Here is a 15,255-nt window from a genome sequence, read left to right on the forward strand (position 1 = left end):
TCTCGAACCTGTGAGCTCAGGCAATCCACCTGCTTCAGCCTCCCAGAGTGCTGGGATTACAGGTGTGAGCCACCGTGCCCAGCCTGAATCATGATTTTTAAAAAGTCATTCTGAGAGAAACATCCGAGGCATTAAAGCATCCGAAGGAGCCGGAGGGGAGGAGAAGGGAGTGACAGAGACACGAGGAGGTTGGGGGATGGGGGAAAGTGTAGAGGGAGGGGGGGGCAGGGGAGACACAGAGGGAGGAAGAAGTGGCGGCGGCGGCGGCTCCTCTTTGCAGGGGGGAAAACTCGGAGGGTTCAGGGCAGGAATAATGCGGTAGCGGGGCGGGCTGCTCGCTCCCGGCTCCGGTAGCAGCGGCGGCAGCCTGAGCAGCGGCAGCAGCAGCAGCAGCAGCGGCAGCAGCACCCCAGGCGCTGACAGCCCCGCCGGCCGGCTCCCTAGCTGACCGCCGACTGTCAATAGAGCTGGAAAACATCGTGGCCAACACGGTCTTGCTGAAAGCCAGAGAAGCATGTTCTTTGGGCGTGTTCATGAGCATCACGGAGGACAGGGGCAGGAAGAGCCCTCCAGGAGTCCTTCCTGCCAGCCCTGAGAAACGCATCCTCCAAGAATCTGGGGTCACGAGGAGGGAGAAGGAGTTACCCAAGATGAGTGGAAATGGGGCGGAGGAAAGCGCAAAGGGAAAAGCAAGAAGTGGAAGGAAATCCTGAAGTTCCCTCACATTAGCCAGTGTGAAGACCTCCGAAGGACCATAGACAGAGATTACTGCAGTTTATGTGAGAAGCAGCCAATTGGGAGGCTGCTTTTCCGGCAGTTCTGCGAAACCGGGCCTGGGCTGGAATGTTACATTCAGTTCCTGGACTCAGTGTCAGAATATGAAGTTACTCCAGATGAAAAACTGGGAGAAAAAGGGAAGGAAATTATGACCAAGTTCTTCACCCCTAAGTCCCCAGTGTTCATCGCCCAAGTTGGCCAAGACCTGGTCTCCCAGACGGAGGAGAAGCTCCTGCAGAGGCCGTGCAAAGAACTCTTCTCTGCCTGTGCACAAGCTAGGTCTGTCCATGACTACCTGAGGGGAGAACCATTCCATGAGTACCTGGGCAGCATATACTTTGACCGCTTTCTCCAGTGGAAGTGGTTGGAAAGGCAACCAGTGACCAAAAACACTTTCAGGCAGTATCGAGTGCTAGGAAAGGGGGGCTTTGGAGAGGTCTGCGCCTGCCAGGTTCGGGCCACGGGTAAAATGTACGCCTGCAAACGCCTGGAGAAGAAAAGGATCAAGAAGATGAAAGGGGAATCCATGGCACTCAATGAGAAGCAGATTCTGGAGAAGGTCAACAGTCGGTTTGTGGTCAACCTGGCCTATGCCTACGAGACCAAGGACGCGCTGTGCCTGGTCCTGACCATCAGGAATGGGGGTGACCTGAAGTTCCATATTTACAACATGGGCAACCCCGGCTTGGAGGAGGAACAGGCCTTGTTCTACGCAGCTGAGATCCTCTGTGGCTTGGAGGACCTCCACCGTGAGAACACCGTCTACAGAGATTTGAAACCTGAAAATATCCTGTTAGACGATTATGGCCACATCAGGATCTCAGACCTGGGCCTGGCTGTGAAGATCCCTGAAGGAGAGCTGATCCGCGGCCGGGTGGGCACCGTGGGCTACATAGCCCCAGAAGTCCTAAACAACCAAAGGTACAGCGTGAGCCCTGACTACTGGGGCCTGGGCTGCCTCGTCTACGAGATGATTGAGGGCCAGTCGCCATTCCGGGGCCGCAAGGAGAAGGTGAAGCGAGAGGAAGTGGACCGCCGGGTCCTGGAGACGGAGGAGGTGTACTCCCACAAGTTCTCCGAGGAGGCCAAGTCCATCTGCAAGATGCTGCTCACCAAGGATGTGAAGCAGAGGCTGGGCTGCCAGGAGGAGGGGGCGGCCGAGGTCAAGAGACACCCCTTCTTCAGGAACATGAACTTCAAGCGCTTAGAAGCCGGGATGTTGGACCCTCCCTTTGTTCCAGACCCCCGGGCCGTATACTGTAAGGACGTGCTGGACATCGAGCAGTTCTCCACTGTAAAGGACGTCAACCTGGACACACAGATGACGATTTCTACTCCAAGTTCTCCACAGGCTCCATGTCCATCCCATGGCAAAACGAGATGATAGAGACAGAATCCTTCAAGGAGCTGAATATATTTGGACCTAACGGGACCCTCTCGCCGGATCTGAACAGGAGTCACCCACCAGAACCGCCCAAGAAAGGGCTGCTACAGAGGATCTTTAAACGTCAGCACCAGAACAATTCCAAGAGTTCGCCCAGCTCCAAGACCAGTTTTAATTACCACATAAATTCAAACCACGTCAATTCTAACTCCACGGGCAGCAGCTAGTTTTGGCTCTGGCCTTGAGGTCCGCAGTGGAAGCAGCCCGGACCCTCCTGCTTAGAGGGGGAACCAGCGGAGCTTCTGCTCTGGCCGGGTGGCCAGGGCAGCCGTCCAGGAGCCGAGGAAGGAGGCCGTCCACCTGTCGACATAGAACCTTGAGGTTTATCAAAGAAATTTCCACTCAGGTCTGTTTTCCGAGGCGGCTTCAGCCGGGGTGGACTGGATTACTGTTGTCAAACATTGCGATAGACGTCCAATTGGATATGACAACTTGCACGTATTTTAATACCGTCCTAACTAGAACTGAATTTTGTCTTATTATTATTTTTAAAGAAAAGTTTTGTAAATTTAAAAAAAAAAGTCATTCTGACACTATATTTTAATTGGTACATTTATATTATTTACTTTTTATCTATTGTGATTTTGACTGTGACTACACTACACACACGCACACACATATGTGCTTCATTTCATATGTGTGTGCGTGTGTGTGTATATATATATATATATATTTTTTTCTTTGGTGGAGACAGGGTCTCACTCTGTTGCCTGGACTAGAGTGAAGTGGGTCATCATAGCTCACTATAACCTCAAACTCCTGGGCTCAGGTGATCCATCTGCCTCAGCCTCTCAAGTAGTTGGGACTAGAGGTGTGTACTAACACTCCTGGCTAATTTTTCTATCTCTTTTGTTTGTTTTTTTAGAGATGGGTTCTTGCTCTTCCTCAGGCTGGTTTTGAACTCCTGGCCTGAAATGATCCACCCAAAGTGCTAGGATTACAGGTATGAGCCACTGTGCCCAGCCATTTTAACTATATCTTTGTATAATTTTTATTTTTTTTTATTAAATCATAGCTGTGTACATTATTGCAATCATGGGGTGCAATGTGCTGGCTTTAGATACAATTTGAAATATTTTCACCAAACTGATTAACATACCCTTCACAGCATTTTCTTAGTTATTGTGTTAAGACATTTATATTCTACAATTAGTAAATTTCACATGTACCCTTGTAAAATGCACCCTAGATGTGGTCCCACCAATTATCCTCCCTCCACCCATCCTCCCCTCTCCCCACCCCTCCCTCTCCCCTTTCTCCTTCTTCTTGGGCTATAGTTGGGTTATAGCCTTCATATGAAAGCTATGAATTGGTTTCATAGTAGGGCTCAGTACATTGGATACTTTTTCTTCCATTCTTGAGATACTTTGCTAAGAAGAATATGTTCCAGCTCCATCCATGTAAACATGAAAGAGGTAAAGTCTCCATCTTTCTTTAAGGCTGCATAATATTCCATGGTGTACATATACCACAATTTATTAATCCATTCATGGGTCGATGGGACACTTGGGCTTCTTCCATGACTTAGCAATTATGAATTGGGCTGCAATAAACATTCTGGTACATATATCTTTGTTATAATGTTTTGTATAATTTTTAAAGGAAAAATTTTAGTATATTTAGAACTATTGTATTCTATCACTTCAATTGGAATGTGATAACCTTACCCACCATGTAGGTCTCTTTGCCTGCCCACCCCCCCCCCCTTTTGCTTGTGATTATCTTATGTATTGCACCTACATACATTGAAAACCCCATTAGACAATGTTATATTTTTTGTTTTCAGCCATGGGCCATGTTGTAAAGTACTATGGTGGGGAGACAGTCTGTCCTGTTCTCCCAGACACTAGATATTGACAGTTTTTGTTGCTCTTCTCCAGGTTTCCTCTTGCTATTACTGTTTCCCTTCTATCTGAAAACCTTCCCTTAGCAGTTCCTTCAAAAGTGGCTGCTGGTAGTCGGTTCCCTTTACTGACTTTGTGCTGCCTCCCCTGCTCGCTGGGGCAGAACTGTGTGTCCTCCGTTTGTGTGCTGCAGTTCCCTGTCAGCTTGTTAAGAAATGAGCCACTTTCTCTTGATTTCCATGGTTTCTGTTAAAAAGTTTGCTTTCATTCAAACTGTTGTTTTCCTATAGGCAATATGTCATTTTTCTCTGGCTGTTTTCGAGATATCTTTTAGTTTCCAGCAATTTGTTTATGATGTATCTGGTAATAAATTTCTGAGGGTTTATCCTGTTTGAGGTTTACTCAGATTCTTAAATCTGTAAGCTTTCACCAGTCCCTTACCAATCTTGGGAGATTTTTAGCTATGAATTGTTCAGATGTTTTTAAAGTACTACACTCTTACCTGTCTCTGGCATGACTATGAAGCCTTTTGTTATTATCTCTGAAACTGTCCTGAGACTCTATTCATTTATTTTTCAATCTCATTTCTCTCTGTTATTCACATTGGATGATTTTATCAATCTGTTATCTTTCTTTTTTATCTTCATTCTGCCATTGAATCTATCTAGTAATTTTTTTAATTTTTATAGTGTTTTTCAGTTCTAATATTTTCTTTTTTTCTATTAAGTCATTTGTACATAGATCATAAATTCATTTATGCCATTATGGGATTCAATGTTTGATTATTTGTACAAATTGGAGTGCTTACATCCTGCTAATCAACATAGCCTTCACCTCATTTGCCCAATTACAGCATTAAGGCATTTGTGTTCTACACCTGATAGATCCAACTTATATTTACAATGTGCTCCATAGGTGTGGTCCCGCTACTAACCCTCCCTCTATTGACCCACCACCCTCCCTTCCCATCTACCTCACCGTCCCTCCTTCATCCTAGGCGATAGTTGTGTTTCGTTTTTGATATGCAAGTGTGAGTGATTATAAATTGGTTTCACAGTAGTACTGAGTACATTGGATATTTTTTTTCCATTCCTGAGATACTTTACTAAGAAGAATATTTTCCAGTTCCATTCCTGTAAACATAAAAAAGGTAAAGTGTCCATTTTTTTTAATGCTGCATAGCATTCCAGGGTGTACATATACCGCAATTTGTGGGGTTTTTTTTAATTATTAAATCATAGCTGTGTACATTAGTGCAGTAAAGGGGTACAATATGCTGGTTTCATATACAATCTGAAATATTTTCATCAAACTGTTTAACATAGCCTTCATGGCATTTTCTTAGTTATTGTATGAAGACACTTGTAATATGCATTTAGTAGGTTTCGCTTGTACCCATTCTAAGATGCACCGTAGGTGTGGACATACCAATTACCCTCCCTCCACCCAACTTACCCCCTCCCTCCCCCCCTTGGCCCTTTACCCATATTCTTGTGCTATAGTTGAATTATATGAAAGCTATAAATTAGCTTCATAGTAGGGCTAAGTACATTGGATAATTTTTCTTCCATTCTTGAGATACTTTGCTAAGAAGAATATGTTCCAGCTCCATCCATGTAAACATGAAAGAGGTAAAGTCTCCATCTTTCTTTAAGGCTGCATAATATTCCATGGTATACATGTACCACAATTTATTAATCCATTTGTGGGTCAATGAGCACTTGGGCTCTTCCATGACTTAGCAATTATGAATTGGGCTACAATAAACATTCTGGTACAGATGTCTTTCTTACATTGTGATTTTTGGTCTTCTGGGTATATACCTAGTAAAGGAATTATAGGATCGAATGGTACATCTATTTTTAGACCTCTGAGTATTCTCCAAACATCCTAAAGGAACATATTAGTGTGCATTCCCACCAGCAGTGTAGAAGTGTGCCCTTTTCTCCACATCCACGCCAACATCTCTGGTTTTGGGATTTTGTTATGTGGGCTAATCTTACTGGAGTTAGGTGATATCTCAAAGTAGTTTTGATTTGCATTTCTCTGATGATTAAGGAGGTTGAGCATTTTTTCATATGTCTGAAGGCCGTGTGCCTGTCTTCTTTAGAGAAGTTTCTCTTCAAGTCCTTTGAGATGGGATCACTTGTTCTTTTCTTGCTGATACATTTGAGTTCTCTGTGGATTCTGGTTATCAAACCTTTGTCGGAGGTATAGCCTGCAAATATTTTCTCCCATTCTGAGGGCTGTCTGCTTGCTATACTTATTATGTTCTTGGCTGTGCAGAAGCTTTTTAGTTTGATCAGGTCCCAGAAGTGTATTTTTGATACTGCTTCAATTGCCTGGGGAGTCCTCCTCATAAAATATTCACCCAGGCCGATTCCTTCAGGAGTTTTCCCTGCACTTTCTTCTAGTATTTTTATAGTTTCATGTCTTAAGGCTTTATTTGTTAAATAGGGAATCTTTTCCCCACTGAATGTTTTTAATTTGCTTGTCAAAGATCAAATAACAGTAAGTAGCTGGATTTATCTCTTGGTTCTCTATTCTGTTCCAGACATCTACCTCTCTGTTTTTGTGCCAGTACCATGCTGTTTTGACCACTATCGATTTATAGTACAGTCTGAGGTCTGGTAGCCTGATTCCTCCTGTTGTGTTTTTATTTCTGAGTAACATTTTGGCTATTCAAGGTTGTTTCTGATTCCATATAAAACAAAGTATTATTTTTTTAAGATCTTTAAAATATGACAATAGAGCTTTAATAGGAATTGCATTAAAATTATAGATTGCTTTGGGTATTATAGACATTTTAACAATGTTGATTCTTCCTACTCATGAGCATGATATGTTTTTCCATTTGTTAACATCCTCAGCTATTTGTTTTCTTAAAGTTTCATAGTTCTCTTTGCAGAGATCTTTCACATCCTTTGTTAGGTAAACTCCCAAGTATTTCATCTTCTTTCACTACTGTGAAAGGAATAGACTCCTTGACTGTTTTTTCCGGCTTGGCTATTGTTGGTATATATAAAGGCTGCAGATTTATGGGTGTTGATTTTGTAGCCTGAGACATTGCTGTATTCCTTAATCACTTCTAAAAGTTTTGTAGTAGAATCCCTGGTGTTTTCCAGATATATGATCATATCATCTGCGAAGAATGAAAGTTTGATCTCTTCTGACCCTATGTGGATACCCTTGATTGCCTTTTCTAGCCTAATTGAGATGGCTAAAACTTCCATTACAATGTTAAAGAGCCATGGAGACAATGGTCAACCTTGCCTGGTTCCTGATCTAACTGGAAGTGATTTCAGTTTAACTCCGTTCAGTACGATATTGGCTGTGAGTTTGCTGTAGGTGGCCTCTATTAGTTTAAGAAATGTTCCTTCTATACCTATTTTCTTAAGTGTTCTGATCATGAAGGGATGCTGGATATTATCAGAAGCTTTTTCTGCATCTATTGAGAGAAGCATATGGTCTTTATTTTTTAGTTTGTTTATGTGCTGAATTACATTTATGGATTTAGGTATATTGAACCAGCCTTGAGACCCTGGGATAAATCCCACTTGGTCATGGTGTATTATTTGTTTGATGTGTTGTTGGATTCTGTTTGTTAGGATCTTATTGAATATTTTGGCATCAATATTCATTACTGGATATTGGTCTATAATTTTCTTTTCTTGTTGGGTCTTTCCCTGGTTTAGGGATCAAGGTGATGTTTTCTTCATAGAATGTGTTGGGTAGTATTCCTTCTTTTTCTATATTTTGGAAGAGGTTTAGTAATATAGGTACTAGTTCTTCTTTAAATGTTTGATAGAATTCTGACATGAAGCCATCTGGTCCTGGGCTTTTCTTTTTAGGGAGATTTTGTATGGTTGATGCTATTTCAGAACTTAATATAGGCCTGTTCAACATTTCCACTTCATTCTGGCTAAGTCTTAGTGGTGGCGTGCTTCCAAGTATTGATCAATTTCCTTCAGATTTTCATATTTCTGAAAGTAAAGTTTCTTGCAATATTCGTTAAGGATTTTTTTGAATTTCTGAGGGGTGTGTTGTTATTTCGTCTTTACCATTTCTGATTGATGAAATTAGAGATTTTACTCTTTTTTTCCTGGTTAGGTTAGCCAAAGGTTTATCTATTTTATTGACCTTTTCAAAAAAACAGCTTTTTGACTTATTGATCTGTTGTATAATTCTTTTGTTTTCAATTTCATTTAATTCAGCTCTAATTTTGGTTATTTCTTTTTCTTTTCTTCTGCTGGGTTAGGGTTGGAATGTTCTTCCTTCTGTAGTTGCTTGAGATGTCCCATTAAGTTGTTAACTTCCTCTCTTTCTGTTCTCTTGAGGAAGGCTTGCAGTGCTATAAATTTCCCTCTTAGGACTGCCTTTGCAGTATCCCAGAGGTTCTGATAATTCGTGTCTTCATTGTCATTTCGTTCCCAAAATTTGGTAATTTCCTTCTTCATCTTGTCTATGACCCGTGTGTCCTTCAGCATAAGGTTATTTAGCTTCCATGTTTTTGTATGAGTGTGCAGATTCCTGTTGTTATTGAGTTCAACTTTTATTTCATTATGGTATGAGAAGATGCAAGGAATAATTTCTATTTTTTTAAATTTGATGAGGTTAGACTTGTGACCTAGGATGTGATCGATTTTGGAGTATGTTCCATGGGCTGATGAGAAGAAGGTGTATTCAGTTTTGTTAGGATGAAATGTTCTGTAGATGTCTGTTAAATCCGGATGTTGAATGGTTAAGTTTAAATCTATAATTTCTTTTCTTAGCTTCTTTTTGGAGGATCTATCTAACACTGCTAAAGGGGTGTTAAAATCTCCGACTACTATGGAACTGGAGGAAATCAAGTTGCTCGTGTCTGTTAGAGTTTCTCTTATAAATTGAGGTGCATTCTGGTTGGGTGCAGAAATACTAATAATTGAAATCTCATCACATTGAGTGTTACCTTTAATAACTATGAAGTGTCTATCCTTATCCTTCTTTACTTTCATTGGTTTAAAGCCTATTGTATCTGCAAATAGGATTGCAACACCTGCTTTTTTCTGATTTTCATTTGTCTGGAATATAGATGACCATCCCCTCACCTTGAGTCTATATTTATCTTTTAAGGTAAGATGAGATTCTTGTACACAGCAGATATATGGCCTGAGTTTTTGTATCCACTCAGCCAACCTGTGCCTCTTTAGAAGACAATTTAAACCATTCACAGTAATTGAGAATATTGATAAGCCTTTCGAGAGTCCGGTGGACATTTTTAATCCTTTTGCAACTGTGGAAGTTGGAATTTGATCAAGTTTCTGGGCGACTTTACTTTAGTGATGGAGGATTATGCTGGTCATTATGGAGGATAGGTCTGAGAATATCCTGGAGCGCTGGTTTAGTTATGGCAAATTTCTTCAACATGTGAATGTCATTAAAGTATTTAATTTCTCCATCATAAATGAAACTCAGTTTAGCTGGGTATAGGATCCTGGGTTGAAAGTTATTTTGTTTTAGGAGATTAAAAGTCGATGACCATCCTCTTCTAGCTTGAAAGGTTTCAGCAGAGAGATCTGCAGTTATTCTAATATTCTTTCCCTTGTAGGTTATGGTTTTCTTACGTCTGGTTGCTTTCAGAATTTTCTCCCTCATATTAACTTTAGTGAAATTGATTATGATGTGTCTGAGGGATGTCTTATTTGGGTTGAGTCATGCTGGAGTTCTGAAACTGTCTACTATCTGAATTTCAGAATCTCTTCGCATGTCTAGAAAGTTCTCTTTCATAATCTCATGAAGAAGAGACTCTGTGCCTTGTGAAGCCACTTCATCACTTTTGGGGATTGCTATAAGGCGAATATTGGTTTTCTTCCAATTATCCCAGAGCTCTCCAGGAGAGTGATCAGTTTTTGCCCTCCATTTCTCTTCCTCTTTGAAAGTTTGATAGCATTTGAAAGCTTTGTCTTCAATGTCAGAAATCCTTTCTTCTGCTTGCTCCATTCTATTACTGAGGGATTCTACTGTATTTCTCAGATGTTTGAGGGCTGCAACTTCTTGTCTCAGTGTGTCAAAATCTTCGGTCATTTTGTCTTTGAATTTGTTGAATTCTTGATATACCTTTTGGATTGTTGCTTGAAATTCTAATTCGATTTTATTTCCAGATTCTGAATTTGATTTCTGACATCTCAGCCGTTTGTTTATGCATGGGGTCTTGTGCTGTGTCTGCTTTGTTGTTCCTTGGGAGAGTTGAACTACTCTGATTATTCATATTGCCAGAATTTTTCCATTTATTCCACCCCAGTATTGTTTTTCACCATTGCCTTTGGCCGTCCTCATTGTTGGGGAGGTGTCTCTCCAAGATTAGACACCAGCGGGATCACTCTATTGTTGCTAGATCTTTGTAGGGAGTGACCCTGTGTAGCTCCTCTGGGACTGCCCCAGCCAGGGAGTTCTGGCTGTGGTAGCAGCTCCGGAGTGTGGCACACCTGGATCCAGCAACAGGGTGGGGGATGGTGCACATGGTTCTGGGAGTACCTGGCACCCAGTGACTTTGTCACAGAGGGCCCTGGGCTCCAGCAGTCTCTGGCCAGGAGTAGGGCTCCATGCAGAGGCAGGGAGGTCTCCAGAAGGAGGGCACAGGTCACACAGCTTCCAGAGTCCCTGGCCAGACAGGTAGGGCCTATGCAGAGGCAGGGAGGGTACAAGAGGAAGAACTTGGGTTGCACAGCTGCTGGAGTTTCTGGTCTGGGCAGGCGGAGGCTCAATGGGTGCGGGGTGTGTGGCCGTGCGGTTACCAGCCGAGTCCCTGGCCCAGGCAGGTGTGCAGAGGCCCGGCGGGCATGGTTGCCAGTGGAGTCCCTCAGGGAGTGAGGGTGCCTGGCAGCCCGTACAGTTGCTGGTGGAGTCCTTGGCCAGGGCAAGCATGTGCGCGGGGCCATGCAGTTGTCAGCAGAGTCCCTGGCTGGTACAGGCGTGCATAGGCCCAGCAGGCGCAGGGCGCAGGGCCAGGCAGTTGCTGGTTGAGTCCCTGGCCGGAACAGCCGTGCAGAAGCCTGGCAGGCATGGGGAACGGGGTGGCGTGGTTGCCAGCAGAGTCTCTGGCCAAGGTAGGCACAGGTCACTGGGCCGCACAATTGCCAGAGGAGTCCCTGGCCTGGGCAGGTGTGTGGAGGCCTGGCAGGGCCACACGGTTGCCGGCAGAGTCCCTGGCGGGGCCTTGGGGGAGGCTCAATGTGGCTCCCGGAGTCTCTTGTGGGGTACACTTGGTGCGGCAGACAAGGGAGGCATTGCTCTAGGACCTCCTCCCTCAGTCTCAGCAGGGTTTAGGCTTCTGGTTCGTCAGTTAAGGGGGGAAGGGTGTACTTGGAGTTCACAATGGCAGGGAAGTCTTTAGTTGAATTTTTCTGCCTAGCAAGAGAGTGTTCAGAATCACAGCAGGGTCCCTCTGAGGAAGTAGTCCCCATTTCCCACAGCACTCACCCATAGGGTTAGACAAGAGGTCCACAGTTCACTGCTTTTCTGTAGAAAACCCATGGGAGAAAATGAAGAGGAAATAAAAAAAGAAAGAGACAGAAAAACAGCAAAAACCACAGCTTTCTTGGGGGAGAGGACGGACATTTTTCCTTTCAGATGAATTTTGTGCCTGAAGGTTGGTTTCTTGGAGTCACAGCTTGTCTCAGCAGAGATGATCTGCAGTTATCATTTCTCTCTTGGCTGGGCTCCCAGTCTTCAGTTTAATTGGGCTGTTTTGGGATGTTATCTTTCCTTTTGGATAGGATCCTCTTTCTGAACTGTTTCCAGTTGGCCTTCTTGCCCTTCCCTCCTTTCCACAATTTGTTAATCCATTCGGGGTCGATGTGCACTTGGGCTTCTTCCATGACTTGGCAATCATGAATTGAGCTGCAATGAACAATCTGGTGCAAAAACTGTAGACTGCTTTAGATAGTATACACATTTTAACAATGTTGATTCTTCCCAGCCATGAGCATGCTATATTTTGCCAAATGATTTTTGGTTCTTTGGATATGCACCTAGAAGAGGAATTGGAGGATCAAAAGGCAGGTCTACATTTACATCCCTCAGTATTCTCCAAGCTTTTTATCCAAAGGAATGTACTAGCTTGATTCCCACCAGCAGTGCACAAGTGTTCCCTTTTCTCCACATCCACGCCAACATCTGTTGCTTTGGGATTTTGTGAGGTGGGCTACTCTTACTGGAGTTAGATGGTATCTCAGATTAGTTTTGGTTTGCATTTCTCTAATGATTAAAGATGATGAGCATTTTTTCATGTGTCTGTAGGCCAGGCACCTGTCTTCTTCCGAGAAGCTTCTGTTCACATCTCTTGCCCAAAATGAAATGGGATCACTTGTTTGTTTGTTTTAGTAATAAGTTTGAGTTCTCTGTGGATTCTAGTTATTAGAGCTTTGTTGGAAACATAACTTGCAATAATCCTCTCACATTCTGAGGGCTGTCTATTTGCTTTACTTAGTGTGTTCATAGCAGTGCGGAAGCTTTTTAATTTGATCAGATCCCAGTAATATATTTTTGATGTTGCTTCAATTGCCCAGGATATCCTCCTCATAAACTATTCGCCAAGGCCAATTTTTTCAAGCATTTCCCCTGCACTCTAAGAATTTTTATTGTATCATGTCTTAAGTCCTTTAACCAGTGAGAGTCAATTTTTGTTAGAGGAGAAAAGTGTGGGTCCAGTTTCAGTCTTCTACATGTGGCCAGCAAATTCACCCAGCACCATTTGTTGAATAGGGACTCTTTCCCCAAATTTATATTTTTAATAGGCTTAACAAAAATCAAATGACAATAAGTGTCTGGGTTTACCTCTTGGTCTTCAATTCTGTTCCACACATCTACCTCTCTACTTTTGTGCCAGTACCATGCTGTTTTGATCACTATCGATTTATAGTATAGTCTGAAGTCTGGAAACATGATTCCTCCTGATTTGTTTTTATATCTGAGTAATGTCTTAGCTATTCGAGCCTTTTTCTGTTTCCATATAAAACAAAGTACTATTTTTTCCAGGTCTTTTAAGTTTGACAGAGTTGCTTTAATAGGGATCACATTAAATCTGTAGATTGCTTTAGGTAGTATAGACAATGTTGATTCTTCCCAGCCATGAGCATGGTATATTTTTCCATTTGTTAACAACTTCAGCTATTTCTTTTCTCTGAGTTTCATAATTCTCTTTATAGAGTTAGATGTACTCCCAGATATTTCATCTTCTTTGGCACTATTGTAAATTGAATAGAGTCCTTGATTGTTTTTTCCCCTTGACTATTGTTGGTATATATAAATGCTACAGATTTGTGAGTGTTAATTTTGTATCCTGAGTTGTTGCTGTGTTACTTGATCACTTCTAGGAGTTTTGTAGTTGATTCCTTGCAGTTTTCGAGAAATACAATCATATCATCTGCAAAGAGTGACAGTTTGATCTCCTCTGGTCCTGTTTGGATCCCCTTGGTTGCCTGTTTGGATCCCCTTGGTTGCCTTATCTTGCCTTAGCAGGGGCTAAGACTTTCATTACAATGTTAAAAAGCAGTGGAGATGGGGCAGTGCCTGTTGCTCAATGGGTAGAGCTCCGGCCCCATATACCAAAGATGGCGGGTTCAAACTCAACCCCGGCCAAAGTGCAATAAAAGAATAGCCAGGCGTTGCAGCGGGCACCTGTAGTCCCAGCTACTTGGGAGGCTGAGGCAAGAGAATCACCTAAGCCCAAGAGCTGGAGGTGGCTGTGAGCTATGATGCCACAGCACTCTACTGAGGGTGAAAATGTGAGACTCGGTCTCCTAAAAGAAAAGCAGTGGAGACAGTGGGCATCCTTGCCTGCTTCCTGATCTGAGTGGAAATGATTTAATTTTTTAATTCCATTCAATACAATATTGTGGGTTTGCTGTAGATGGCCTCTATCAGTTTAAGAAATTTTCCTTCAATTACTATTTTCTTAAGTGTTCTGATCAAGAAAGAATGCTGGATATTGTCAAAAGCTTTTTCTGCATCAATTGAGAGAATCATATAGTCTTAGTTTTTTAATTTGTTTATGTGATGTATTATATTTATGGATTTACATATACTGAACCATGCTCGAGACCCTGGGATGAAACCCACCTGGTCGTGATGTATAATTTGTTTGATGTGTTGCTGGATTCTGTTTGCTAGGATCTTATTGAATATTTTTGCATCAATATTCATTAGAGATATTGGTCTATAATTTTCTTTTCTTGTTGCGTCTTTTCCTGGTTTGGAAATCAGATTTATATTTGCTTCATAGACTGTGTTGGGAAGTATTCCTTCTTTTTCTGTGTTTTAGAAAAGGTTAAGTAATATAGGTACTAGTTCCTCTTTAAAGGTTTGGTAGAATTCTGATGTGAAGCCATCTGGTCCCGGGCTTTTCTTTTTGGGAGATTGCTTATAGTTGATGCTATTTCAGAGTTTGTTATAGGCTTGTTCAACATTTCCACTTCTTTCTGCTAAGTCTAGGAAGGTGGCATGTTTTCAAGTATTGATCTATTTCCTTCAAATGTCCATACTTCTGAGAATTTTATGTAATATTCATTAAGGATTTGCTGAATTTCTGAGGAGTCTGTTGTTATTTGGTGTTTATCATTTCTTGATGAAATGAGGGATTTTACTCTTCTACTTCTGGTTAGTTTAGCCAAAGGTTTATCTATTTTATTGACCTTCTCAAAAAACTGACTCTTTGATTGGTTGTTGTGTTGTATGATTCTTTTGTTTTCAATTTCATTTAGTTCTGCTCTAATTTTAGTTATTTCTTTTCTTCTGCTTGGTTTAGGGTTGGAATGTTCTTCATTTTCCAGTTGCTTTAGATGTCCCATTAAGTTATTGACTTCCTCTCTTTCTGTTCACTTGAGGAAGGCTTGCAATGCTATAAATTTCCCTCTTAGGACTTCCTTTGCGGTATCCCACAGGTTCTGATAGTTTGTGTCTTCACATGTTTTGTTCCAAAAATTTGGTAATTTCTTTCTTAATCTCATCTATGACCCAGCTATCATTCAGCATGAAGTTACTTAGTTTCCATGTTTTTGTATGCGTGTGGAGATTCCTGTTGTTACTGAGTTCACCTTTTATTCCATCATGGTCTGAGAAAATACAAGGAATGATTTCTATTCTTTTAATTTGCTGAGGTTAGACTTATGACCTAGGATGTGATCAATTTTGGAGGATGATCCATGGGCTGAT

The 15,255-nt window shown here is 42.0% G+C and overlaps 1 protein-coding gene across 1 annotated transcript; it reads left to right on the forward strand.

The window, feature by feature from the left end:
- Positions 1 to 651: 651 nt before the first annotated feature.
- On the forward strand, positions 652 to 2,667 carry LOC128597313 (G protein-coupled receptor kinase 5-like). Its single transcript, XM_053607595.1, is given in 2 exon segments — positions 652 to 2,090; positions 2,093 to 2,667. Coding segments are annotated over 2 exon segments (1,461 nt in total). The 5' UTR covers positions 652 to 925; the 3' UTR covers positions 2,389 to 2,667.
- Positions 2,668 to 15,255: the final 12,588 nt, after the last annotated feature.

Source organism: Nycticebus coucang, chromosome 10 (genome assembly GCF_027406575.1).
Source record: "Nycticebus coucang isolate mNycCou1 chromosome 10, mNycCou1.pri, whole genome shotgun sequence".
Taxonomy (NCBI): Eukaryota; Metazoa; Chordata; class Mammalia; order Primates; family Lorisidae; genus Nycticebus; species Nycticebus coucang.